Raw genomic sequence first — 26379 nt, 5'->3', positions numbered from 1 at the left:
ACTCTGGTCCTGTGTGTGTCTCTGGTCCTGTGTGTGCGTCTCTGGTCCTCTGTGTGCGTCTCTGGTCCTCTGTGTGTGCCTCTGGTCCTGTGTGTGTCTTTGGTCCCGTGTGTGTGTGTCTTTGGTCCCGTGTGTGTGTGTCTTTGGTCCTGTGTATGTGTCTCTGGTCCTCTGTGTGTGTGTCTTTGGTCCTGTGTGTGTGTGTCTCTGGTCCTCTGTGTGTGTGTCTTTGGTGCTGTGTGTGTTTCTTTGGTCCTGTGAGTGTGTCTCTGGTCCTCTGTGTGTGTGTCTTTGGTCCTGTGTGTGTGTCTCTGGTCCTCTGTGTGTGTGTCTTTGGTCCTGTGCGTGTGTCTTTGGTCCTGTGCGTGCGTCTTTGGTGCTGTGCGTGCGTCTTTGGTGCTGTGTGTGCGTCTTTGGTGCTGTGTGTGCGTCTTTGGTGCTGTGTGTGCGTCTTTGGTCCTGTGAGTGCGTCTTTGGTCCTGTGAGTGCGTCTTTGGTCCTGTGAGTGCGTCTTTGGTCCTGTGAGTGTGTCTTTGGTCCTGTGTGTGTGTCTTCGGTCTTGTGTGTGTGTCTTCGGTCCTGTTTGTGTGTATTTGGTCCTGTGAGTGTGTCTCTGGTCCTATGTGTGTGTCTTTGGTCCTGTGTGTGTGTCTTTGGTCCTGTGTGTGTGTCTTCGGTCTTGTGTGTGTGTCTTTGGTCCTGTGTGTGTGTCTTAGGTCCTGTGTGTGTGCCTCTGGTCCTGTGTGTGTGTGTCTCTGGTCCTGTGTGTGTGTCTCTGGTCCTGTGTGTGTGTCTCTGGTCCTGTGTGTGTGTCTCTGGTCCTGTGTGTGTCTCTGGTCCTGTGTGTGTGTCTTTGGTCCTGTGTGGGTGTGTGTGTGGTCCTCTGTGTGTGTCTCTGGTCCTCTGTGTGTGTATCTGGTCCTCTGTGTGTGTCTCTGGTCCTGTGTGTGCCTCTGGTCCTGTGTGTGCCTCTGGTCCTGTGTGTGTCTCTGGTCCCGTGTGTGTGTGTCTTTGGTCCTGTGTGTGTGTGTGTGTGTGTCTCTGGTCCTCTGTGTGTTTCTTTGGTCCTTTGAGTGTGTCTCTGGTCCTCTGTGTGTGTGTCTTTGGTCCTGTGTGTGTGTCTCTGGTCCTGTGTGTGTGTCTTTGGTCCTGTGTGTGTCTCTGGTCCTCTGTGTGTGTCTCTGGTCCTTTGTGTGTGTCTCTGGTCCTCTGTGTGTGTCTCTGGTCCTGTGTGTGCCTCTGGTCCTGTGTGTATCTCTGGTCCCTTGTGTGTGTGTCTTTGGTCCTGTGTGTGTGTCTCTGGTCCTCTGTGTGTGTGTCTCTGGTGCTGTGTGTGTTTCTTTGGTCCTGTGAGTGTGTCTCTGGTCCTCTGTGTGTGTGTCTTTGGTCCTGTGCGTGTGTCTTTGGTCCTGTGTGTGTGTCTCTGGTGCTGTGTGTGTTTCTTTGGTGCTGTGTGTGTTTCTTTGGTCCTGTGAGTGTGTCTCTGGTCCTCTGTGTGTGTGTCTCTGGTCCTCTGTGTGTGTGTCTTTGGTCCTGTGCGTGTGTCTTTGGTCCTGTGTGTGTCTTTGGTGCTGTGTGTGTCTTTGGTGCTGTGTGTGTGTCTTTGGTGCTGTGTGTGTGTCTTTGGTCCTGTGAGTGTGTCTTTGGTCCTGTGAGTGTGTCTTTGGTCCTTTGTGTGTGTCTTTGGTCCTGTGTGTGTGTCTTTGGTCCTGTGTGTGTGTCTTTGGTCCTGTGTGTGTGTCTTTGGTCCTGTGTGTGTGCCTCTGGTCCTGTGTGTGTGTGTCTCTGGTCCTTTTTGTGTGTCTCTGGTCCTGTGTGTGTGTCTCTGGTCCTGTGTGTGTGTTTCTGGTCCTGTGTGTGTGTCTCTGGTCCTGTGTGTGTGTCTCTGGTCCTGTGTGTGTGTCTCTGGTCCTGTGTGTGTCTATGGTCCTGTGTGTGTCTCTGGTCCTGTGTGTGTCTCTGGTCCTGTGTGTGTCTCTGGTCCTCTGTGTGTGTCTCTGGTCCTTTGTGTGCCTCTGGTCCTGTGTGTGTCTGGTCCTGTGTGTGTGTGTGTCTCTGGTCCTCTGTGTGTGTGTCTTTGGTCCTGTGTGTGTGTCTCTGGTTCTCTGTGTGTGTGTCTTTGGTGCTGTGTGTGTTTCTTTGGTCCTGTGAGTGTGTCTCTGGTCCTCTCTGTGTGTGTCTTTTGTCCTGTGTGTGTGTCTCTGGTCCTCTGTGTGTGTGTCTTTGGTCCTGTGCGTGTGTCTTTGGTCCTGTGTGTGTCTTTGGTGCTGTGCGTGTGTCTTTGGTGCTGTGTGTGTTTCTTTGGTCCTGTGAGTGTGTCTCTGGTCCTCTGTGTGTGTGTCTTTGGTCCTGTGTGTGTCTTTGGTGCTGTGTGTGTGTGTGTCTTTGGTCCTGTGAGTGCGTCTTTGGTCCTGTGTGTGCGTCTTTGGTCCTGTGTGTGTCTTTGGTGCTGTGTGTGTGTGTCTTTGGTCCTGTGAGTGTGTCTTTGGTCCTGTGAGTGTGTCTTTGGTCCTGTGAGTGTGTCTTTGGTCCTGTGAGTGTGTCTCTGGTCCTGTGTGTGTCTCTGGTCCTGTGTGTGTGTCTTTGGTCCTGTGTGTGTCTCTGGTCCTGTGTGTGTCTCTGGTCCTCTGTGTGTGTCTCTGGTCCTTTGTGTGCCTCTGGTCCTGTGTGTGTCTGGTCCTGTGTGTGTGTGTGTCTCTGGTCCTCTGTGTGTGTGTCTTTGGTCCTGTGTGTGTGTCTCTGGTTCTCTGTGTGTGTGTCTTTGGTGCTGTGTGTGTTTCTTTGGTCCTGTGAGTGTGTCTCTGGTCCTCTGTGTGTGTGTCTTTTGTCCTGTGTGTGTGTCTCTGGTCCTCTGTGTGTGTGTCTTTGGTCCTGTGCGTGTGTCTTTGGTCCTGTGTGTGTCTTTGGTGCTGTGTGTGTGTCTTTGGTGCTGTGTGTGTTTCTTTGGTCCTGTGAGTGTGTCTCTGGTCCTCTGTGTGTGTGTCTTTGGTCCTGTGTGTGTCTTTGGTGCTGTGTGTGTGTGTGTCTTTGGTCCTGTGAGTGCGTCTTTGGTCCTGTGTGTGCGTCTTTGGTCCTGTGTGTGTGTCTTCGGTGCTGTGTGTGTGTGTCTTTGGTGCTGTGTGTGTGTGTCTTTGGTCCTGTGAGTGTGTCTTTGGTCTTGTGAGTGTGTCTTTGGTCCTGTGAGTGTGTCTTTGGTCCTGTGAGTGTGTCTCTGGTCCTGTGAGTGTGTCTCTGGTCCTGTGAGTCTGTCTCTGGTCCTGTGTGTGTGTTTTTGGTCCTGTGTGTGTGTCTTTGGTCCTGTGTGTGTGTCTTTGGTCCTGTGTGTGTGTCTTTGGTCCTGTGTGTGTGTCTTTGGTCCTGTGTGTGTGTCTTCGGTCTTGTGTGTGTGTCTTCGGTCCTGTTTGTGTGTATTTGGTCCTGTGAGTGTGTCTCTGGTCCTATGTGTGTGTCTCTGGTCCTGTGTGTGTCTCTGGTCCTGTGTGTGTCTCTGGTCCTGTGTGTGTGTCTTTGGTCCTGTGTGTGTGCCTCTGGTCCTGTGTGTGTGCCTCTGGTCCTGTGTGTGTGTGTCTCTGGTCCTGTGTGTGTGTCTCTGGTCCTGTGTGTGTGTCTCTGGTCCTGTGTGTGTGTCTCTGGTCCTGTGTGTGTCTCTGGTCCTGTGTGTGTGTCTTTGGTCCTGTGTGGGTGTGTGTGTGGTCCTCTGTGTGTGTCTCTGGTCCTGTGTGTGTGTCTCTGGTCCTCTGTGTGTGTCTCTGGTCCTGTGTGTGTGTCTCTGGTCCTGTGTGTGTGTTTCTGGTCCTGTGTGTGTGTCTCTGGTCCTGTGTGTGTGTCTTCGGTCCTGTGTGTGTGTCTTCGGTCTTGTGTGTGTGTCTTCGGTCCTGTGAGTGTGTATTTGGTCCTGTGAGTGTGTATTTGGTCCTGTGAGTCTGTATTTGGTCCTGTGAGTGTGTCTCTGGTCCTGTGTGTGTCTCTGGTCCTGTGTTTGTCTTTGGTCCTGTGTGTGTGTCTTTGGTCCTGTGTGTGTGTCTTTGGTCTTGTGTGTGTGTCTTTGGTCCTGTTTGTGTGTCTCTGGTCCTGTGAGTGTGTCTCTGGTCCTATGTGTGTGTCTCTGGTCCTATGTGTGTCTCTCTGGTCCTGTGTGTGTCTTTGGTCCTGTGTGTGTGTCTTAGGTCCTGTGTGTGTCTCTCTGGTCCTGTGTGTGTGTGTCTCTGGTCCTGTGAGTGTGTCTCTGGTCCTATGTGTGTGTCTCTGGTCCTATGTGTGTCTCTCTGGTCCTGTGTGTGTCTCTGGTCCTGTGAGTGTGTCTCTGGTCCTATGTGTGTGTCTCTGGTCCTATGTGTGTCTCTCTGGTCCTGTGTGTCTCTCTGGTCCTGTGTGTGTCTCTGGTCCTGTGTGTGTGTCTTTGGTCCTGTGTGTGTGTCTTAGGTCCTGTGTGTGTGCCACTGATCCTGTGTGTGTGTGTCTCTGGTCCTGTGTGTGTGTGTGTGGTCCTGTGTGTGTGTGTCTTTGGTCCTGTGTGTGTGTCTTTGTGTGTGTGTGTGGTCCTGTGTGTGTGTGTCTCTGGTCCTGTGTGTGTGTGTCTCTGGTCCTGTGTGTGTGTGTCTCTGGTCCTGTGTGTGTGTGTCTCTGGTCCTGTGTGTGTGTGTCTCTTGTCCTGTGTGTCTCTGGTCCTGTGTGTGTGTGTCTCTGGTCCTGTGTGTGTGTCTCTGGTCCTGTGTGTGTGTCTTTGGTCCTTTGTGTGTGTCTTTGGTCCTTTGTGTGTGTCTTTGGTCCTGTGTGTGTGTGTCTCTGGTCCTGTGTGTGTGTGTCTCTGGTCCTGTGTGTGTCTCTGGTCCTGTGTGTGTCTCTGGTCCTGTGTGTCTCTCTGGTCCTGTGTGTCTCTCTGGTCCTGTGTGTGTGTCTTTGGTCCTGTGTGTGTGCCTCTGGTCCTGTGTGTGTGCCTCTGGTCCTGTGTGTGTGTGTCTCTGGTCCTGTGTGTGTGTCTCTGGTCCTGTGTGTGTGTCTCTGGTCCTGTGTGTGTCTCTGGTCCTGTGTGTGTGTCTTTGGTCCTGTGTGGGTGTGTGTGTGGTCCTCTGTGTGTGTCTCTGGTCCTGTGTGTGTGTCTCTGGTCCTCTGTGTGTGTCTCTGGTCCTGTGTGTGTGTCTCTGGTCCTGTGTGTGTGTTTCTGGTCCTGTGTGTGTGTCTCTGGTCCTGTGTGTGTGTCTTTGGTCCTGTGTGTGTGTCTTCGGTCTTGTGTGTGTGTCTTCGGTCCTGTGAGTGTGTATTTGGTCCTGTGAGTGTGTATTTGGTCCTGTGAGTCTGTATTTGGTCCTGTGAGTGTGTCTCTGGTCCTGTGAGTGTGTCTCTGGTCCTGTGTGTGTCTTTGGTCCTGTGTGTGTGTCTTTGGTCCTGTGTGTGTGTCTTCGGTCTTGTGTGTGTGTCTTTGGTCCTGTTTGTGTGTCTCTGGTCCTGTGAGTGTGTCTCTGGTCCTATGTGTGTGTCTCTGGTCCTATGTGTGTCTCTCTGGTCCTGTGTGTGTCTCTGGTCCTGTGTGTGTGTCTTTGGTCCTGTGTGTGTGTCTTAGGTCCTGTGTGTGTGCCACTGATCCTGTGTGTGTGTGTCTCTGGTCCTGTGTGTGTGTGTGTGGTCCTGTGTGTGTGTGTCTTTGGTCCTGTGTGTGTGTGTCTTTGGTCCTGTGTGTGTGTCTTTGTGTGTGTGTGTCTCTGGTCCTGTGTGTGTGTGTCTCTGGTCCTGTGTGTGTGTGTCTTTGGTCCTGTGTGTGTGTGTCTTTGGTCCTGTGAGTGTGTCTTTGGTCCTGTGAGTGTGTCTCTGGTCCTGTGTGTGTCTCTGGTCCTGTGTGTGTGTGTCTCTGGTCCTGTGTGTGTGTCTTTGGTCCTGTGAGTGTGTCTTTGGTCCTGTGAGTGTGTCTTTGGTCCTGTGAGTGTGTCTTTGGTCCTGTGAGTGTGTCTCTGGTCCTGTGTGTGTCTCTGGTCCTGTGTGTGTGTCTTTGGTCCTGTGTGTGTCTCTGGTCCTGTGTGTGTCTCTGGTCCTCTGTGTGTGTCTCTGGTCCTTTGTGTGCCTCTGGTCCTGTGTGTGTCTGGTCCTGTGTGTGTGTGTGTCTCTGGTCCTCTGTGTGTGTGTCTTTGGTCCTGTGTGTGTGATTCTGGTTCTCTGTGTGTGTGTCTTTGGTGCTGTGTGTGTTTCTTTGGTCCTGTGAGTGTGTCTCTGGTCCTCTGTGTGTGTGTCTTTTGTCCTGTGTGTGTGTCTCTGGTCCTCTCTGTGTGTGTCTTTGGTCCTGTGCGTGTGTCTTTGGTCCTGTGTGTGTCTTTGGTGCTGTGTGTGTGTCTTTGGTGCTGTGTGTGTTTCTTTGGTCCTGTGAGTGTGTCTCTGGTCCTCTGTGTGTGTGTCTTTGGTCCTGTGTGTGTCTTTGGTGCTGTGTGTGTGTGTGTCTTTGGTCCTGTGAGTGCGTCTTTGGTCCTGTGTGTGCGTCTTTGGTCCTGTGTGTGTGTCTTTGGTGCTGTGTGTGTGTGTCTTTGGTGCTGTGTGTGTGTGTCTTTGGTCCTGTGAGTGTGTCTTTGGTCCTGTGAGTGTGTCTTTGGTCCTGTGAGTGTGTCTTTGGTCCTGTGAGTGTGTCTTTGGTCCTGTGAGTGTGTCTCTGGTCCTGTGAGTCTGTCTCTGGTCCTGTGTGTGTGTCTTTGGTCCTGTGTGTGTGTCTTTGGTCCTGTGTGTGTGTCTTTGGTCCTGTGTGTGTGTCTTTGGTCCTGTGTGTGTGTCTTTGGTCATGTGTGTGTGTCTTCGGTCTTGTGTGTGTGTCTTTGGTCCTGTTTGTGTGTATTTGGTCCTGTGAGTGTGTCTCTGGTCCTATGTGTGTGTCTCTGGTCCTGTGTGTGTCTCTGGTCCTGTGTGTGTGTTTCTGGTCCTGTGTGTGTGTCTCTGGTCCTGTGTGTGTGTCTTCGGTCCTGTGTGTGTGTCTTCGGTCTTGTGTGTGTGTCTTCGGTCCTGTGAGTGTGTATTTGGTCCTGTGAGTGTGTATTTGGTCCTGTGAGTCTGTATTTGGTCCTGTGAGTGTGTCTCTGGTCCTGTGTGTGTCTCTGGTCCTGTGTTTGTCTTTGGTCCTGTGTGTGTGTCTTTGGTCCTGTGTGTGTGTCTTCGGTCTTGTGTGTGTGTCTTTGGTCCTGTTTGTGTGTCTCTGGTCCTGTGAGTGTGTCTCTGGTCCTATGTGTGTGTCTCTGGTCCTATGTGTGTCTCTCTGGTCCTGTGTGTGTCTCTGGTCCTGTGTGTGTGTCTTTGGTCCTGTGTGTGTGTCTTAGGTCCTGTGTGTGTCTCTCTGGTCCTGTGTGTGTGTGTCTCTGGTCCTGTGAGTGTGTCTCTGGTCCTATGTGTGTGTCTCTGGTCCTATGTGTGTCTCTCTGGTCCTGTGTGTGTCTCTGGTCCTGTGAGTGTGTCTCTGGTCCTATGTGTGTGTCTCTGGTCCTATGTGTGTCTCTCTGGTCCTGTGTGTGTCTCTGGTCCTGTGTGTGTGTCTTTGGTCCTGTGTGTGTGTCTTAGGTCCTGTGTGTGTGCCACTGATCCTGTGTGTGTGTGTCTCTGGTCCTGTGTGTGTGTGTGTGGTCCTGTGTGTGTGTGTCTTTGGTCCTGTGTGTGTGTCTTTGTGTGTGTGTGTGGTCCTGTGTGTGTGTGTCTCTGGTCCTGTGTGTGTGTGTCTCTGGTCCTGTGTGTGTGTGTCTCTGGTCCTGTGTGTGTGTGTCTCTGGTCCTGTGTGTGTGTGTCTCTTGTCCTGTGTGTCTCTGGTCCTGTGTGTGTGTGTCTCTGGTCCTGTGTGTGTGTCTCTGGTCCTGTGTGTGTGTCTTTGGTCCTTTGTGTGTGTCTTTGGTCCTTTGTGTGTGTCTTTGGTCCTGTGTGTGTGTGTCTCTGGTCCTGTGTGTGTGTGTCTCTGGTCCTGTGTGTGTCTCTGGTCCTGTGTGTGTCTCTGGTCCTGTGTGTCTCTCTGGTCCTGTGTGTCTCTCTGGTCCTGTGTGTCTCTCTGGTCCTGTGTGTGTGTCTTTGGTCCTGTGTGTGTGCCTCTGGTCCTGTGTGTGTGCCTCTGGTCCTGTGTGTGTGTGTCTCTGGTCCTGTGTGTGTGTCTCTGGTCCTGTGTGTGTGTCTCTGGTCCTGTGTGTGTCTCTGGTCCTGTGTGTGTGTCTTTGGTCCTGTGTGGGTGTGTGTGTGGTCCTCTGTGTGTGTCTCTGGTCCTGTGTGTGTGTCTCTGGTCCTCTGTGTGTGTCTCTGGTCCTGTGTGTGTGTCTCTGGTCCTGTGTGTGTGTTTCTGGTCCTGTGTGTGTGTCTCTGGTCCTGTGTGTGTGTCTTTGGTCCTGTGTGTGTGTCTTCGGTCTTGTGTGTGTGTCTTCGGTCCTGTGAGTGTGTATTTGGTCCTGTGAGTGTGTATTTGGTCCTGTGAGTCTGTATTTGGTCCTGTGAGTGTGTCTCTGGTCCTGTGTGTGTCTCTGGTCCTGTGTTTGTCTTTGGTCCTGTGTGTGTGTCTTTGGTCCTGTGTGTGTGTCTTCGGTCTTGTGTGTGTGTCTTTGGTCCTGTTTGTGTGTCTCTGGTCCTGTGAGTGTGTCTCTGGTCCTATGTGTGTGTCTCTGGTCCTATGTGTGTCTCTCTGGTCCTGTGTGTGTCTCTGGTCCTGTGTGTGTGTCTTTGGTCCTGTGTGTGTGTCTTAGGTCCTGTGTGTGTGCCACTGATCCTGTGTGTGTGTGTCTCTGGTCCTGTGTGTGTGTGTGTGGTCCTGTGTGTGTGTGTCTTTGGTCCTGTGTGTGTGTCTTTGTGTGTGTGTGTGGTCCTGTGTGTGTGTGTCTCTGGTCCTGTGTGTGTGTGTCTCTGGTCCTGTGTGTGTGTGTCTTTGGTCCTGTGAGTGTGTCTTTGGTCCTGTGAGTGTGTCTCTGGTCCTGTGTGTGTCTCTGGTCCTGTGTGTGTGTGTCTCTGGTCCTGTGTGTGTGTCTTTGGTCCTGTGAGTGTGTCTTTGGTCCTGTGAGTGTGTCTTTGGTCCTGTGAGTGTGTCTTTGGTCCTGTGAGTGTGTCTCTGGTCCTGTGTGTGTCTCTGGTCCTGTGTGTGTGTCTTTGGTCCTGTGTGTGTCTCTGGTCCTGTGTGTGTCTCTGGTCCTCTGTGTGTGTCTCTGGTCCTTTGTGTGCCTCTGGTCCTGTGTGTGTCTGGTCCTGTGTGTGTGTGTGTCTCTGGTCCTCTGTGTGTGTGTCTTTGGTCCTGTGTGTGTGATTCTGGTTCTCTGTGTGTGTGTCTTTGGTGCTGTGTGTGTTTCTTTGGTCCTGTGAGTGTGTCTCTGGTCCCCTGTGTGTGTGTCTCTGGTCCTCTCTGTGTGTGTCTTTGGTCCTGTGCGTGTGTCTTTGGTCCTGTGTGTGTCTTTGGTGCTGTGTGTGTGTCTTTGGTGCTGTGTGTGTTTCTTTGGTCCTGTGAGTGTGTCTCTGGTCCTCTGTGTGTGTGTCTTTGGTCCTGTGTGTGTCTTTGGTGCTGTGTGTGTGTGTGTCTTTGGTCCTGTGAGTGCGTCTTTGGTCCTGTGTGTGCGTCTTTGGTCCTGTGTGTGTGTCTTTGGTGCTGTGTGTGTGTGTCTTTGGTGCTGTGTGTGTGTGTCTTTGGTCCTGTGAGTGTGTCTTTGGTCCTGTGAGTGTGTCTTTGGTCCTGTGAGTGTGTCTTTGGTCCTGTGAGTGTGTCTTTGGTCCTGTGAGTGTGTCTCTGGTCCTGTGAGTCTGTCTCTGGTCCTGTGTGTGTGTCTTTGGTCCTGTGTGTGTGTCTTTGGTCCTGTGTGTGTGTCTTTGGTCCTGTGTGTGTGTCTTTGGTCCTGTGTGTGTGTCTTTGGTCATGTGTGTGTGTCTTCGGTCTTGTGTGTGTGTCTTTGGTCCTGTTTGTGTGTATTTGGTCCTGTGAGTGTGTCTCTGGTCCTATGTGTGTGTCTCTGGTCCTGTGTGTCTCTCTGGTCCTGTGTGTGTCTCTGGTCCTGTGTGTGTGTCTTTGGTCCTGTGTGTGTGCCTCTGGTCCTGTGTGTGTGCCTCTGGTCCTGTGTGTGTGTGTCTCTGGTCCTGTGTGTGTGTGTCTCTGGTCCTGTGTGTGTGTCTCTGGTCCTGTGTGTGTGTCTCTGGTCCTGTGTGTGTGTCTCTGGTCCTGTGTGTGTCTCTGGTCCTGTGTGTGTGTCTTTGGTCCTGTGTGGGTGTGTGTGTGGTCCTCTGTGTGTGTCTCTGGTCCTGTGTGTGTGTCTCTGGTCCTCTGTGTGTGTCTCTGGTCCTGTGTGTGTGTCTCTGGTCCTGTGTGTGTGTTTCTGGTCCTGTGTGTGTGTCTCTGGTCCTGTGTGTGTGTCTTCGGTCCTGTGTGTGTGTCTTCGGTCTTGTGTGTGTGTCTTCGGTCCTGTGAGTGTGTATTTGGTCCTGTGAGTGTGTATTTGGTCCTGTGAGTCTGTATTTGGTCCTGTGAGTGTGTCTCTGGTCCTGTGTGTGTCTCTGGTCCTGTGTTTGTCTTTGGCCCTGTGTGTGTGTCTTTGGTCCTGTGTGTGTGTCTTCGGTCTTGTGTGTGTGTCTTTGGTCCTGTTTGTGTGTCTCTGGTCCTGTGAGTGTGTCTCTGGTCCTATGTGTGTGTCTCTGGTCCTATGTGTGTCTCTCTGGTCCTGTGTGTGTCTCTGGTCCTGTGTGTGTGTCTTTGGTCCTGTGTGTGTGTCTTAGGTCCTGTGTGTGTCTCTCTGGTCCTGTGTGTGTGTGTCTCTGGTCCTGTGAGTGTGTCTCTGGTCCTATGTGTGTGTCTCTCTGGTCCTGTGTGTGTCTCTGGTCCTGTGAGTGTGTCTCTGGTCCTATGTGTGTGTCTCTGGTCCTATGTGTGTGTCTCTGGTCCTATGTGTGTCTCTCTGGTCCTGTGTGTGTCTCTGGTCCTGTGTGTGTGTCTTTGGTCCTGTGTGTGTGTCTTAGGTCCTGTGTGTGTGCCACTGATCCTGTGTGTGTGTGTCTCTGGTCCTGTGTGTGTGTGTGTGGTCCTGTGTGTGTGTGTCTTTGGTCCTGTGTGTGTGTCTTTGTGTGTGTGTGTGGTCCTGTGTGTGTGTGTCTCTGGTCCTGTGTGTGTGTGTCTCTGGTCCTGTGTGTGTGTGTCTCTGGTCCTGTGTGTGTGTGTCTCTTGTCCTGTGTGTCTCTGGTCCTGTGTGTGTGTGTCTCTGGTCCTGTGTGTGTGTCTTTGGTCCTTTGTGTGTGTCTTTGGTCCTTTGTGTGTGTCTTTGGTCCTGTGTGTGTGTGTCTCTGGTCCTGTGTGTGTGTGTCTCTGGTCCTGTGTGTGTCTCTGGTCCTGTGTGTGTCTCTGGTCCTGTGTGTCTCTCTGGTCCTGTGTGTCTCTCTGGTCCTGTGTGTCTCTCTGGTCCTGTGTGTGTGTCTTTGGTCCTGTGTGTGTGCCTCTGGTCCTGTGTGTGTGCCTCTGGTCCTGTGTGTGTGTGTCTCTGGTCCTGTGTGTGTGTCTCTGGTCCTGTGTGTGTGTCTCTGGTCCTGTGTGTGTCTCTGGTCCTGTGTGTGTGTCTTTGGTCCTGTGTGGGTGTGTGTGTGGTCCTCTGTGTGTGTCTCTGGTCCTGTGTGTGTGTCTCTGGTCCTCTGTGTGTGTCTCTGGTCCTGTGTGTGTGTCTCTGGTCCTGTGTGTGTGTTTCTGGTCCTGTGTGTGTGTCTCTGGTCCTGTGTGTGTGTCTTTGGTCCTGTGTGTGTGTCTTCGGTCTTGTGTGTGTGTCTTCGGTCCTGTGAGTGTGTATTTGGTCCTGTGAGTGTGTATTTGGTCCTGTGAGTCTGTATTTGGTCCTGTGAGTGTGTCTCTGGTCCTGTGTGTGTCTCTGGTCCTGTGTTTGTCTTTGGTCCTGTGTGTGTGTCTTCGGTCCTGTGTGTGTGTCTTCGGTCTTGTTTGTGTGTCTCTGGTCCTGTGAGTGTGTCTCTGGTCCTATGTGTGTGTCTCTGGTCCTATGTGTGTCTCTCTGGTCCTGTGTGTGTCTCTGGTCCTGTGTGTGTGTCTTTGGTCCTGTGTGTGTGTCTTTGGTCCTGTTTGTGTGTCTCTGGTCCTGTGAGTGTGTCTCTGGTCCTATGTGTGTGTCTCTGGTCCTATGTGTGTCTCTCTGGTCCTGTGTGTGTCTCTGGTCCTGTGTGTGTGTCTTTGGTCCTGTGTGTGTGTCTTAGGTCCTGTGTGTGTGCCACTGATCCTGTGTGTGTGTGTCTCTGGTCCTGTGTGTGTGTGTGTGGTCCTGTGTGTGTGTGTCTTTGGTCCTGTGTGTGTGTCTTTGTGTGTGTGTGTGGTCCTGTGTGTGTGTGTCTCTGGTCCTGTGTGTGTGTGTCTCTGGTCCTGTGTGTGTGTGTCTCTGGTCCTGTGTGTGTGTGTCTCTTGTCCTGTGTGTCTCTGGTCCTGTGTGTGTGTGTCTCTGGTCCTGTGTGTGTGTCTCTGGTCCTTTGTGTGTGTCTTTGGTCCTTTGTGTGTGTCTTTGGTCCTGTGTGTGTGTGTCTCTGGTCCTGTGTGTGTGTGTCTCTGGTCCTGTGTGTGTCTCTGGTCCTGTGTGTGTCTCTGGTCCTGTGTGTGTCTCTGGTCCTGTGTGTGCGTCTCTGGTCCTCTGTGTGCGTCTCTGGTCCTCTGTGTGCCTCTGGTCCTCTGTGTGCCTCTGGTCCTGTGTGTGTCTCTGGTCCTGTGTGTGACTCTGGTCCTGTGTGTGTCTCTGGTCCTGTGTGTGCGTCTCTGGTCCTCTGTGTGCGTCTCTGGTCCTCTGTGTGTGCCTCTGGTCCTGTGTGTGTCTTTGGTCCCGTGTGTGTGTGTCTTTGGTCCCGTGTGTGTGTGTCTTTGGTCCTGTGTATGTGTCTCTGGTCCTCTGTGTGTGTGTCTTTGGTCCTGTGTGTGTGTCTCTGGTCCTCTGTGTGTGTGTCTTTGGTGCTGTGTGTGTTTCTTTGGTCCTGTGAGTGTGTCTCTGGTCCTCTGTGTGTGTGTCTTTGGTCCTGTGTGTGTGTCTCTGGTCCTCTGTGTGTGTGTCTTTGGTCCTGTGCGTGTGTCTTTGGTCCTGTGCGTGTGTCTTTGGTCCTGTGCGTGCGTCTTTGGTGCTGTGTGTGCGTCTTTGGTGCTGTGTGTGCGTCTTTGGTGCTGTGTGTGCGTCTTTGGTGCTGTGTGTGCGTCTTTGGTCCTGTGAGTGCGTCTTTGGTCCTGTGAGTGCGTCTTTGGTCCTGTGAGTGCGTCTTTGGTCCTGTGAGTGTGTCTTTGGTCCTGTGAGTGTGTCTTTGGTCCTGTGTGTGTGTCTTCGGTCTTGTGTGTGTGTCTTCGGTCCTGTTTGTGTGTATTTGGTCCTGTGAGTGTGTCTCTGGTCCTATGTGTGTCTTTGGTCCTGTGTGTGTGTCTTTGGTCCTGTGTGTGTGTCTTCGGTCTTGTGTGTGTGTCTCTGGTCCTGTGTGTGTGTCTTTGGTCCTGTGTGTGTGTCTTAGGTCCTGTGTGTGTGCCTCTGGTCCTGTGTGTGTGTGTCTCTGGTCCTGTGTGTGTGTCTCTGGTCCTGTGTGTGTGTCTCTGGTCCTGTGTGTGTGTCTCTGGTCCTGTGTGTGTCTCTGGTCCTGCGTGTGTGTCTTTGGTCCTGTGTGGGTGTGTGTGTGGTCCTCTGTGTGTGTCTCTGGTCCTCTGTGTGTGTCTCTGGTCCTCTGTGTGTGTCTCTGGTCCTTTGTGTGTGTCTCTGGTCCTCTGTGTGTGTCTCTGGTCCTGTGTGTGCCTCTGGTCCTGTGTGTGTCTCTGGTCCCGTGTGTGTGTGTCTTTGGTCCTGTGTGTGTGTGTGTGTGTGTCTCTGGTCCTCTGTGTGTTTCTTTGGTCCTTTGAGTGTGTCTCTGGTCCTCTGTGTGTGTGTCTTTGGTCCTGTGTGTGTGTCTCTGGTCCTGTGTGTGTGTCTTTGGTCCTGTGTGTGTCTCTGGTCCTCTGTGTGTGTCTCTGGTCCTTTGTGTGTGTCTCTGGTCCTCTGTGTGTGTCTCTGGTCCTGTGTGTGCCTCTGGTCCTGTGTGTATCTCTGGTCCCTTGTGTGTGTGTCTTTGGTCCTGTGTGTGTGTCTCTGGTCCTCTGTGTGTGTGTCTCTGGTGCTGTGTGTGTTTCTTTGGTCCTGTGAGTGTGTCTCTGGTCCTCTGTGTGTGTGTCTTTGGTCCTGTGCGTGTGTCTTTGGTCCTGTGTGTGTGTCTCTGGTGCTGTGTGTGTGTCTTTGGTGCTGTGTGTGTTTCTTTGGTCCTGTGAGTGTGTCTCTGGTCCTCTGTGTGTGTGTCTCTGGTCCTCTGTGTGTGTGTCTTTGGTCCTGTGCGTGTGTCTTTGGTCCTGTGTGTGTCTTTGGTGCTGTGTGTGTCTTTGGTGCTGTGTGTGTGTCTTTGGTGCTGTGTGTGTGTCTTTGGTCCTGTGAGTGTGTCTTTGGTCCTGTGAGTGTGTCTTTGGTCCTTTGTGTGTGTCTTTGGTCCTGTGTGTGTGTCTTTGGTCCTGTGTGTGTGTCTTTGGTCCTGTGTGTGTGTCTTTGGTCCTGTGTGTGTGCCTCTGGTCCTGTGTGTGTGTGTCTCTGGTCCTTTTTGTGTGTCTCTGGTCCTGTGTGTGTGTCTCTGGTCCTGTGTGTGTGTTTCTGGTCCTGTGTGTGTGTCTCTGGTCCTGTGTGTGTGTCTCTGGTCCTGTGTGTGTGTCTCTGGTCCTGTGTGTGTCTATGGTCCTGTGTGTGTCTCTGGTACTGTGTGTGTCTCTGGTCCTGTGTGTGTCTCTGGTCCTGTGTGTGTCTCTGGTCCTCTGTGTGTGTCTCTGGTCCTTTGTGTGCCTCTGGTCCTGTGTGTGTCTGGTCCTGTGTGTGTGTGTGTCTCTGGTCCTCTGTGTGTGTGTCTTTGGTTCTGTGTGTGTGTCTCTGGTTCTCTGTGTGTGTGTCTTTGGTGCTGTGTGTGTTTCTTTGGTCCTGTGAGTGTGTCTCTGGTCCTCTCTGTGTGTGTCTTTTGTCCTGTGTGTGTGTCTCTGGTCCTCTGTGTGTGTGTCTTTGGTCCTGTGTGTGTGTCTTTGGTCCTGTGTGTGTCTTTGGTGCTGTGCGTGTGTCTTTGGTGCTGTGTGTGTTTCTTTGGTCCTGTGAGTGTGTCTCTGGTCCTCTGTGTGTGTGTCTTTGGTCCTGTGTGTGTCTTTGGTGCTGTGTGTGTGTGTGTCTTTGGTCCTGTGAGTGCGTCTTTGGTCCTGTGTGTGCGTCTTTGGTCCTGTGTGTGTCTTTGGTGCTGTGTGTGTGTGTCTTTGGTCCTGTGAGTGTGTCTTTGGTCCTGTGAGTGTGTCTTTGGTCCTGTGAGTGTGTCTTTGGTCCTGTGAGTGTGTCTTTGGTCCTGTGAGTGTGTCTCTGGTCCTGTGTGTGTGTCTCTGGTCCTGTGTGTGTGTTTCTGGTCCTGTGTGTGTGTCTCTGGTCCTGTGTGTGTGTCTTTGGTCCTGTGTGTGTGTCTCTGGTCCTGTGTGTGTCTCTGGTCCTGTGTGTGTGTCTTTGGTCCTGTGTGTGTCTCTGGTCCTCTGTGTGTGTCTCTGGTCCTTTGTGTGCCTCTGGTCCTGTGTGTGTCTGGTCCTGTGTGTGTGTGTGTCTCTGGTCCTCTGTGTGTGTGTCTTTGGTCCTGTGTGTGTGTCTCTGGTTCTCTGTGTGTGGGTCTTTGGTGCTGTGTGTGTTTCTTTGGTCCTGTGAGTGTGTCTCTGGTCCTCTGTGTGTGTGTCTTTTGTCCTGTGTGTGTGTCTCTGGTCCTCTGTGTGTGTGTCTTTGGTCCTGTGCGTGTGTCTTTGGTCCTGTGTGTGTCTTTGGTGCTGTGTGTGTGTCTTTGGTGCTGTGTGTGTTTCTTTGGTCCTGTGAGTGTGTCTCTGGTCCTCTGTGTGTGTGTCTTTGGTCCTGTGTGTGTCTTTGGTGCTGTGTGTGTGTGTGTCTTTGGTCCTGTGAGTGCGTCTTTGGTCCTGTGTGTGCGTCTTTGGTCCTGTGTGTGTGTCTTTGGTGCTGTGTGTGTGTGTCTTTGGTCCTGTGAGTGTGTCTTTGGTCCTGTGAGTGTGTCTTTGGTCCTGTGAGTGTGTCTTTGGTCCTGTGAGTGTGTCTCTGGTCCTGTGAGTCTGTCTCTGGTCCTGTGTGTGTGTCTTTGGTCCTGTGTGTGTGTCTTTGGTCCTGTGTGTGTGTCTTTGGTCCTGTGTGTGTGTCTTTGGTCCTGTGTGTGTGTCTTCGGTCTTGTGTGTGTGTCTTTGGTCCTGTTTGTGTGTATTTGGTCCTGTGAGTGTGTCTCTGGTCCTATGTGTGTGTCTCTGGTCCTGTGTGTCTCTCTGGTCCTGTGTGTGTCTCTGGTCCTGTGTGTGTGTCTTTGGTCCTGTGTGTGTGCCTCTGGTCCTGTGTGTGTGCCTCTGGTCCTGTGTGTGTGTGTCTCTGGTCCTGTGTGTGTGTCTCTGGTCCTGTGTGTGTGTCTCTGGTCCTGTGTGTGTGTCTCTGGTCCTGTGTGTGTCTCTGGTCCTGTGTGTGTGTCTTTGGTCCTGTGTGGGTGTGTGTGTGGTCCTCTGTGTGTGTCTCTGGTCCTGTGTGTGTGTCTCTGGTCCTCTGTGTGTGTCTCTGGTCCTTTGTGTGTGTCTCTGGTCCTCTGTGTGTGTCTCTGGTCCTGTGTGTGCCTCTGGTCCTGTGTGTGTCTCTGGTCCCGTGTGTGTGTGTCTCTGGTCCTCTGTGTGTTTCTTTGGTCCTTTGAGTGTGTCTCTGGTCCTCTGTGTGTGTGTCTTTGGTCCTGTGTGTGTGTCTCTGGTCCTGTGTGTGTGTCTTTGGTCCTGTGTGTGTCTCTGGTCCTCTGTGTGTGTCTCTGGTCCTTTGTGTGTGTCTCTGGTCCTGTGTGTGCCTCTGGTCCTGTGTGTATCTCTGGTCCCGTGTGTGTGTGTCTTTGGTCCTGTGTGTGTGTCTCTGGTCCTCTGTGTGTGTGTCTCTGGTGCTGTGTGTGTTTCTTTGGTCCTGTGAGTGTGTCTCTGGTCCTCTGTGTGTGTGTCTTTTGTCCTGTGTGTGCGTCTCTGGTCCTCTGTGTGTGTGTCTTTTGTCCTGTGTGTGTGTCTCTGGTCCTCTGTGTGTGTGTCTCTGGTGCTGTGTGTGTTTCTTTGGTCCTGTGAGTGTGTCTCTGGTCCTCTGTGTGTGTGTCTTTTGTCCTGTGTGTGCGTCTCTGGTCCTCTGTGTGTGTGTCTTTTGTCCTGTGTGTGTGTCTCTGGTCCTCTGTGTGTGTGTCTTTGGTCCTGTGTGTGTCTTTGGTGCTGTGTGTGTGTCTTTGGTGCTGTGTGTGTTTCTTTGGTCCTGTGAGTGTGTCTCTGGTCCTCTCTGTGTGTGTCTTTGGTCCTGTGTGTGTCTTTGGTGCTGTGTGTGTGTGTGTCTTTGGTCCTGTGAGTGCGTCTTTGGTCCTGTGTGTGTGTCTTTGGTGCTGTGTGTGTGTGTCTTTGGTCCTGTGAGTGTGTCTTTGGTCCTGTGAGTGTGTCTTTGGTCCTGTGAGTGTGTCTTTGGTCCTGTGTGTGTGTCTCTGGTCCTGTGTGTGTGTTTCTGGTCCTGTGAGTGTGTCTTTGGTCCTGTGAGTGTGTCTTTGGTCCTGTGAGTGTGTCTTTGGTCCTGTGAGTGTGTCTTTGGTCCTGTGAGTGTGTCTTTGGTCCTGTGAGTGTGTCTTTGGTCCTGTGTGTGTGTTTCTGGTCCTGTGTGTGTGTCTCTGGTCCTGTGTGTGTGTCTTTGGTCCTGTGTGTGTGTCTCTGGTCCTGTGTGTGTCTCTGGTCCTGTGTGTGTGTGTTTGGTCCTGTGTGTGTCTCTGGTCCTGTGTGTGTCTCTGGTCCTCTGTGTGTGTCTCTGGTCCTTTGTGTGCCTCTGGTCCTGTGTGTGTCTGGTCCTGTGTGTGTGTGTGTCTCTGGTCCTCTGTGTGTGTGTCTTTGGTCCTGTGTGTGTGTCTCTGGTTCTCTGTGTGTGTGTCTCTGGTGCTGTGTGTGTTTCTTTGGTCCTGTGAGTGTGTCTCTGGTCCTCTGTGTGTGTGTCTTTTGTCCTGTGTGTGTGTGTCTCTGGTCCTCTGTGTGTGTGTCTTTGGTCCTGTGCGTGTGTCTTTGGTCCTATGTGTGTCTTTGGTGCTGTGTGTGTGTCTTTGGTGCTGTGTGTGTTTCTTTGGTCCTGTGAGTGTGTCTTTGGTCCTCTGTGTGTGTGTCTTTGGTCCTGTATGTGTCTTTGGTGCTGTGTGTGTGTGTGTCTTTGGTCCTGTGTGTGCGTCTTTGGTCCTGTGTGTGCGTCTTTGGTCCTGTGTGTGCGTCTTTGGTCCTGTGTGTGTCTTTGGTGCTGTGTGTGTGTGTCTTTGGTCCTGTGAGTGTGTCTTTGGTCCTGTGAGTGTGTCTTTGGTCCTGTGAGTGTGTCTTTGGTCCTGTGAGTGTGTCTTTGGTCCTGTGAGTGTGTCTTTGGTCCTGTGAGTGTGTCTTTGGTCCTGTGAGTGTGTCTTTGGTCCTGTGAGTGTGTCTTTGGTCCTGTGAGTGTGTCTCTGGTCCTGTGAGTCTGTCTCTGGTCCTGTGTGTGTGTCTTTGGTCCTGTGTGTGTGTCTTTGGTCCTGTGTGTGTGTCTTTGGTCCTGTGTGTGTGTCTTCGGTCCTGTGTGTGTGTCTTCGGTCTTGTGTGTGTGTCTTCGGTCCTGTTTGTGTGTATTTGGTCCTGTGAGTGTGTCTCTGGTCCTATGTGTGTGTCTCTGGTCCTATGTGTGTGTCTCTGGTCCTGTGTGTGTCTCTGGTCCTGTGTGTGTGTCTTAGGTCCTGTGTGTGTGCCTCTGGTCCTGTGTGTGTGCCTCTGGTCCTGTGTGTGTGTGTCTCTGGTCCTGTGTGTGTGTCTCTGGTCCTGTGTGTGTGTCTCTGGTCCTGTGTGTGTGTATCTCTGGTCCTGTGTGTGTGTCTCTGGTCCTGTGTGTGTGTCTCTGGTCCTGTGTGTGTCTCTGGTCCTGTGTGTGTGTCTTTGGTCCTGTGTGGGTGTGTGTGTGGTCCTCTGTGTGTGTCTCTGGTCCTGTGTGTGTGTCTCTGGTCCTCTGTGTGTGTCTCTGGTCCTTTGTGTGTGTCTCTGGTCCTCTGTGTGTGTCTCTGGTCCTGTGTGTGCCTCTGGTCCTGTGTGTGTCTCTGGTCCCGTGTGTGTCTCTGGTCCCGTGTGTGTGTGTCTCTGGTCCTCTGTGTGTTTCTTTGGTCCTTTGAGTGTGTCTCTGGTCCTCTGTGTGTGTGTCTTTGGTTCTGTGTGTGTGTCTCTGGTCCTGTGTGTGTGTCTTTGGTCCTGTGTGTTTCTCTGGTCCTCTGTGTGTGTCTCTGGTCCTTTGTGTGTGTCTCTGGTCCTGTGTGTATCTCTGGTCCCGTGTGTGTGTGTCTTTGGTCCTGTGTGTGTGTCTCTGGTCCTCTGTGTGTGTGTCTCTGGTGCTGTGTGTGTTTCTTTGGTCCTGTGAGTGTGTCTCTGGTCCTCTGTGTGTGTGTCTTTTGTCCTGTGTGTGCGTCTCTGGTCCTCTGTGTGTGTGTCTTTGGTCCTGTGCGTGTGTCTTTGGTCCTGTGTGTGTCTCTGGTCCTCTGTGTGTGTCTCTGGTCCTGTGTGTGCCTCTGGTCCTGTGTGTATCTCTGGTCCCGTGTGTGTGTGTCTTTGGTCCTGTGTGTGTGTCTCTGGTCCTCTGTGTGTGTGTCTCTGGTGCTGTGTGTGTTTCTTTGGTCCTGTGAGTGTGTCTCTGGTCCTCTGTGTGTGTGTCTTTTGTCCTGTGTGTGCGTCTCTGATCCTCTGTGTGTGTGTCTTTGGTCCTGTGCGTGTGTCTTTGGTCCTGTGTGTGTGTCTCTGGTGCTGTGTGTGTGTCTCTGGTGCTGTGTGTGTTTCTTTGGTCCTGTGAGTGTGTCTTTGGTCCTGTGAGTGTGTCTCTGGTCCTCTGTGTGTGTGTCTTTGGTCCTGTGTGTGTGTCTCTGGTCCTCTGTGTGTGTGTCTTTGGTCCTGTGCGTGTGTCTTTGGTCCTGTGTGTGTCTTTGGTGCTGTGTGTGTCTTTGGTGCTGTGTGTGTGTCTTTGGTGTTGTGTGTGTGTCTTTGGTCCTGTGAGTGTGTCTTTGGTCCTGTGAGTGTGTCTTTGGTCCTGTGAGTGTGTCTTTGGTCCTGTGAGTGTGTCTTTGGTCCTGTGAGTCTGTCTCTGGTCCTGCGTGTGTGTCTTTGGTCCTGCGTGTGTGTCTTCGGTCTTGTGTGTGTGTCTTTGGTCCTGCGTGTGTGTCTTCGGTCTTGTGTGTGTGTCTTTGGTCCTGTGAGTGTGTCTTTGGTCCTGTGAGTCTGTCTCTGGTCCTGCGTGTGTGTCTTTGGTCCTGCGTGTGTGTCTTCGGTCTTGTGTGTGTGTCTTCGGTCCTGTTTGTGTGTATTTGGTCCTGTGAGTGTGTCTCTGGTCCTGTGTGTGTCTCTCTGGTCCTGTGTGTGTCTCTGGTCCTGTGTGTGTCTCTGGTCCTGTGTGTGTGTCTTTGGTCCTGTGTGTGTGTGTGTGGTCCTGTGTGTGTGTCTTTTGTCCTGTGTGTGCGTCTTTGGTCCTCTGTGTGTGTGTCTTTGGTCCTGTGCGTGTGTCTTTGGTCCTGTGTGTGTGTCTCTGGTGCTGTGTGTGTGTCTTTGGTGCTGTGTGTGTTTCTTTGGTCCTGTGAGTGTGTCTCTGGTCCTCTGTGTGTGTGTCTTTGGTCCTGTGTGTGTGTCTCTGGTCCTCTGTGTGTGTGTCTTTGGTCCTGTGCGTGTGTCTTTGGTCCTGTGTGTGTGTCTCTGGTGCTGTGTGTGTGTCTTTGGTGCTGTGTGTGTTTCTTTGGTCCTGTGAGTGTGTCTCTGGTCCTCTGTGTGTGTGTCTTTGGTCCTGTGTGTGTGTCTCTGGTCCTCTGTGTGTGTGTCTTTGGTCCTGTGCGTGTGTCTTTGGTCCTGTGTGTGTCTTTGGTGCTGTGTGTGTCTTTGGTGCTGTGTGTGTGTCTTTGGTGCTGTGTGTGTGTCTTTGGTCCTGTGAGTGTGTCTTTGGTCCTGTAAGTGTGTCTTTGGTCCTGCGTGTGTGTCTTCGGTCCTGCGTGTGTGTCTTCGGTCTTGTGTGTGTGTCTCTGGTCCTGTTTGTGTGTCTCTGGTCCTGTGTGTGTCTCTGGTCCTGTGTGTGTCTCTGGTCCTGTGTGTGTGTCTTTGGTCCTGTGAGTGTGTCTTTGGTCCTGTAAGTGTGTCTTTGGTCCTGCGTGTGTGTCTTCGGTCCTGCGTGTGTGTCTTCGGTCTTGTGTGTGTGTCTCTGGTCCTGTTTGTGTGTCTCTGGTCCTGTGTGTGTCTCTGGTCCTGTGTGTGTCTCTGGTCCTGTGTGTGTGTCTTTGGTCCTCTGTGTGTGTCTTTGGTCCTCTGTGTGTGTCTCTGGTCCTTTGTGTGTGTCTCTGGTCCTTTGTGTGTGTCTCTGGTCCTCTGTGTGTGTCTCTGGTCCTTTGTGTGTGTCTCTGGTCCTGTGTGTGCCTCTGGTCCTGTGTGTATCTCTGGTCCCGTGTGTGTGTGTCTTTGGTCCTGTGTGTGTGTCTCTGGTCCTCTGTGTGTGTGTCTCTGGTGCTGTGTGTGTTTCTTTGGTCCTGTGAGTGTGTCTCTGGTCCTCTGTGTGTGTGTCTTTTGTCCTGTGTGTGCGTCTCTGGTCCTCTGTGTGTGTGTCTTTGGTCCTGTGCGTGTGTCTTTGGTCCTGTGTGTGTGTGTCTTTGGTCCTGTGTGTGTGTCTCTGGTCTCCTGTGTGTGTGTTTTTGGTCCTGTGTGTGTGTCTTAGGTCCTGTGTGTGTGCCTCTGGTCCTGTGTGTGTGTGTGTCTCTGGTCCTGTGTGTGTGTCTCTGGTCCTGTGTGTGTGTCTCTGGTCCTGTGTGTGTGTCTCTGGTCCTGTGTGTGTGTCTCTGGTCCTGTGTGTGTCTCTGGCCCTGTGTGTGTGTCTTTGGTCCTGTGTGTGTGTGTGTGGTCCTGTGTGTGTGTCTTTGGTCCTCTGTGTGTGTCTCTGGTCCTTTGTGTGTGTCTCTGGTCCTGTGTGTGTGTCTCTGGTCCTTTGTGTGTGTCTCTGGTCCTGTGTGTGTCTCTGGTCCTGTGTGTGTCTCTGGTCCCGTGTGTGTGTGTCTTTGGTCCTGTGTGTGTGTGTGTCTCTGGTCCTCTGTGTGTGTCTCTGGTCCTCTGTGTGTGTCTCTGGTCCTCTGTGTGTGTCTCTGGTCCTCTGTGTGTGTCTCTGGTCCTGTGTGTGTGTCTCTGGTCCTTTGTGTGTGTCTCTGGTCCTCTGTGTGTGTCTCTGGTCCTCTGTGTGTGTCTCTGGTCCTGTGTGTGTCTCTGGTCCTGTGTGTGTCTCTGGTCCCGTGTGTGTGTGTCTTTGGTCCTGTGTGTGTGTGTCTCTGGTCCTGTGTGTGTGTGTGTCTCTGGTCCTCTGTGTGTGTCTCTGGTCCTCTGTGTGTGTCTCTGGTCCTCTGTGTGTGTCTCTGGTCCTGTGTGTGTGTCTCTGGTCCTCTGTGTGTGTCTTTGGTCCTGTGTGTGTGTCTCTGGTCCTCTGTGTGTGTCTTTGGTCCTGTGTGTGCTCCAAACGAAGCAGGAAAAACATGTCAGCTTCACATCTGACAGAAACACCAAACTGACAACAGTACCTGTGGTCCAGGAAAAGAAATTTCCACTCTAAACTGTGTCTGGAGGTGAATTCTTCATTCGGTTCCTCCACAGTGCACAACTCCTATGAGAGGTAAAAGAAATGTTGGTCACAGACATCATCCACCTTAAAAAGTACAAACAGCATCTAATTGTTTTTAACAGCAAACAAGAATAAACTTTACTGATCCCCAAACGGGAAAATAGATTAAGGAACTTTCCGAGTAAATAAAATATTTTAAACAACTATCTAAAAGAGATGGATCTGCAGATTAACTTCACTAAAACAAATTCAGGAATCCCAATTACGTCAGTCTGCTTCATCCTGACCCGGAGGGCCTGGGTTTCTAATCAGACTCACTAACTTAATGTAACAGTTCCATCTTCAGCATGCAAATATTTTTTAAACATGAACTCAATTATGAAAACATTATTACTCCCTACATTTAATATGTAATGGTTCTTTTATTGCAGCAAAGCCCCTCTCTTAAATGCTTCAAGCTGCCTTAAGGTTGTATTAACACATTTAAGGTTTACGATTTATTGCGATTTTCACTGTCTTTTGCGATATGCATATTGCAAAGCTGGGTATTGCGATAACGATAAATTTGCGGTATATTGTGCAGGCCTATCATCCACTCTCTTTCTAGCTCACAGCCCCTCACAACCCCAAATCTAACATTATTGGTGCAACAAAAATGGCGATATCAGAGCTATCCAGCCGTCCAGTTGTAATCCAGAATCTCAGACGCTCATGGATCTATTTGTCTGCTAGTGGCTGGATCAGAATGGAGTGGAGCAGGGAGCTTGTGGCCTGTAAAAGTCTTTTCAAACTGCATTTTTTGTCTGCTCCTGACTTAACACAATTTGAAAGAAGAAATGCTCATAAATGCTATTTTAATCTTAATTTTCTTTTTATATGTCCTTCATTCATCATCAGAAAAATGTTACAAGAACATGTTAAAAACAAACAACAAAAATTTCAGTGTGTCAAGCATCAAAACTATCTTTAATAATCTTGGCACATTATGGTGGACAAACAAAAAGAGAAAGCGGGTCCGCATTCTCACCTTGATAAACTGTGGTTTGGCCATCCTCACCGTGGCAACCAGACAAACTCTGCCCTCTAATGATGACTGAAGGGACTGAAGGATCACTCCTTCAAAACTATTTCTAGTACTGTTAGGCACTAGGGGAGAAAATGAAACAAAAATTAAACATTTAAAACAAAAACAAAATAAAGCGTTTTAGTGCAATTTACCATTTTTCAGGAGCTTGAAGTTTCCAATGAACCTGACATATTCATACACAGCAGGCTGTTCAGGATTGAATGCCCCTCGAAGCATGTGGCAACAGAACTCTAGATGATTTTTTGCTTTTCATGAAGAAAAAAATGACAAGAACTGTAAACCTGAAATGCAAAACAGTAGCTTCATAAAGTCAAGTTCCAAATCACATTTCCACTTACATTTCAGACAGTCTGGTGTTGGTATCAGTTCATCCATCACATGGGAGGTTAGAGCTTTGAAGACATCAGACTGCTCCCCCTCTGGCAGAAAGTTTAGGAGGTTCTGATCCAGAAGATCAGACTAAAACCATAAAGTCCATGAGCGACAAGTGCAGAAGCAACATTTATGGTCATGGCTTGTTGAAGCTTAGATAATACCATGGGCATACTCACAGGTAAATGCTCTAAAAGGGACATCACGCTCTCAGAAACATAGATTATATTCCCATCAGTCATAATTGCAAGAAAAAATCCATCTAGTGCCTGAAAGAAGAGGTTCAGCCTTAGCTTGGTAACTTACATGAAAACAAACTACCATAAGTTCTGGCAGGAACTCCGCTTTACCTCCAACATGAGTTGAGTGAATTCTTCATTACTAAGAAAAGGAGGTTTCCAGTCTTGTCTGATCTCAGCTGATTCAGACTGTGCAGAATTTTCTGACAAAGAGGAGAAAAAAAGAAAAGGGATTCACCTGGAGAAAGAACTGCACTCCCCGTGGCCATGGCAGCTTCTTACCTTTGTGTTTGTGCAGGAAGTCAATACTTTTCTGCAAAATGGTAGATTTGATCATTTTGCGGTTATTGCCAGGCAACATGGTCCCGAGCTCCTTAAAGAGGACATTGAACTGGTCTCTGCGTTTTTTCTCCGACTTGTTTCGGGACTTGCTGTTAAAATGAGATGCAAAAGAAAAACACTTTGACTTCACGACACATTGTTTAAACCTTGAATCCCAACCAAAACTCCAGGAAATACCAGCAACTATGTAGCTCATGAATAAACTTGATCAAACACAACCCAACAGTCTGATTATTAGGAATGCATTAATATTCATCATTTCTAAACAAGGGGATTCACTGTATTCACTCTTAGCATGTATGTAACCATTACTCAATGGAAAAATACAAAAGACAATATTTATTTTTCTTTGATTTGAAAAGGAAGCATTAAAAAATGGACACCATGTTATCCCCAAAAAAGTCACCTTCAGGTAAAAGAAGTCCAAGTCATGTATTTTTCAAAGTTTAATTCTCAATTCTTCTGGATTGTCCCAAAAAAGCCCAACATCTCTGACTGTTATATGAAAATGAGATGAAATTTGGAGAAATCCGTGTCGATTTATTTGTCGTCTAACAAGACTTGGAGCTTTTTAAATACTAAGAAAAGATGAGAAGTCAGAAAGATGAATGAAAACGTTTGGACACATTTGCATTGCTGTAAATCTAACAATAATTTTTCACTCCGAATTGGTTTCTTCTTAAACTTGAATGTGCAGCAGAAGAATCCACCAGGATCATACCGTTTGGCTTGGTCCTTCTCATCTTCTTCCATAAACTCATCAAAGATACTGCGGTCATCTCTGCACAGCAGATACATCAGAAATTTCAGCACATTCAAATCAAAATACTAAGTGTGCACTCTGTTTTAACTGATCTCTAGAAAAAGAATCTCAAGAGTATGTGATCATCTGAAGCTGACACGGTTGAAAATTGAACTCACAGGTCAATGCTGGAGCTCATTTTCTACTTTGTGCAGGGTTGTGGAGTTGCAGAAGGATCTTTTAATCGTGAGGTAGACATTGGTAACTTAACCTTTGAAAGGCGTGGAAAACAGCATTGTGAGTGTCATCTCACTGACTTTTTGTACAGCAGTGAAAGAAAGAGCCGACCTTACCCACCGTATAGCCGGTCCTGGGAGAGGACCGAGCTGCTGGACGAGTGCTCGCCCTGAGCACTTGCGCCGTGCTGGGCGTGAGCCTCCAGAAGTCTTGGAGGACAATGGCCGAGTGCTGCTTTAGTCAGAGCGCTGAATGTGTCTAGGTGTTCAGTAAGATGGGATTTTGGTCTGCTTTGGTTGGAAGTATTGCACATGGCAGCAACATCAGAGTCTGTGTGAGAAAAAGAAAGACCCCCCTGGTTAAAAAAGGTTAAAGAAAGAAAAAGAGCATGAACATGTTGATCTCCACCATTCAGAGATGCAGACAAATTTCACTAACGTGTCCTCCTTCTGCACCCAGACTTTATCGGTGATTTTGTGGAGGAAAGCTTACCCCAGATTCAAACCAAAGTGAGTGTCTGCTGACTCCATAGCAGAAATATTTGCCCTACTTCCTTCTAGAACCTGTTTGGGAGGTTCTGATACCTCTGTGCTATTTCTGAGAAAAGTCCCATAAGACAATTTTCAGAAAAGTAACGAAGTCGAATCATTTGACCGAACATTTCTAAGTTCATAAAGTGAGCTTTTAAGACTAACCAACCAAAAACTTGATGCCACATGGAATTAACTTTGAAGATAAAAGACAAAAAGCTAAAACAGAAAA

At 50.4% G+C, this 26379-nt stretch overlaps 1 protein-coding gene across 8 annotated transcripts in view; it reads right to left on the bottom strand.

Annotated features, from left to right (window-relative positions):
• clocka (clock circadian regulator a) overlaps window positions 1–26379 on the bottom strand; it is a 62976-nt gene that overhangs the window by 24986 nt on the left and 11611 nt on the right. For 5 of the 8 annotated variants that reach the window (XM_078946470.1, XM_078946474.1, XM_078946471.1 and 2 more), the window contains 10 exons: window positions 25738–25947; window positions 25560–25651; window positions 25360–25419; window positions 24579–24727; window positions 24408–24499; window positions 24237–24326; window positions 24024–24144; window positions 23817–23930; window positions 23626–23744; window positions 22558–22640 (listed from right to left, as the gene is read on the bottom strand). In XM_078946470.1, the coding sequence (XP_078802596.1) occupies window positions 22558–22640; window positions 23626–23744; window positions 23817–23930; window positions 24024–24144; window positions 24237–24326; window positions 24408–24499; window positions 24579–24727; window positions 25360–25419; window positions 25560–25579 (848 nt within the window). In that variant the 5' untranslated portion in view covers window positions 25580–25651; window positions 25738–25947. Of the gene's footprint in view, window positions 1–22557; window positions 22641–23625; window positions 23745–23816; window positions 23931–24023; window positions 24145–24236; window positions 24327–24407; window positions 24500–24578; window positions 24728–25359; window positions 25420–25559; window positions 25652–25733; window positions 25948–26379 lie in introns of those variants that run through there. The other 3 variants (XM_078946472.1, XM_078946473.1, XM_078946475.1) reach the window with 2 other exon arrangements.

The sequence above is a fragment of the Oryzias latipes genome, chromosome 4 (genome assembly GCF_053564925.1).
Source record: "Oryzias latipes strain Hd-rR chromosome 4, Olatipes_Hd-rR_3.1".
Taxonomy (NCBI): Eukaryota; Metazoa; Chordata; class Actinopteri; order Beloniformes; family Adrianichthyidae; genus Oryzias; species Oryzias latipes.
The sequence above is the reverse complement of the archived record's forward strand: the minus strand, read 5'-3'. Positions and strand labels throughout refer to the sequence as shown.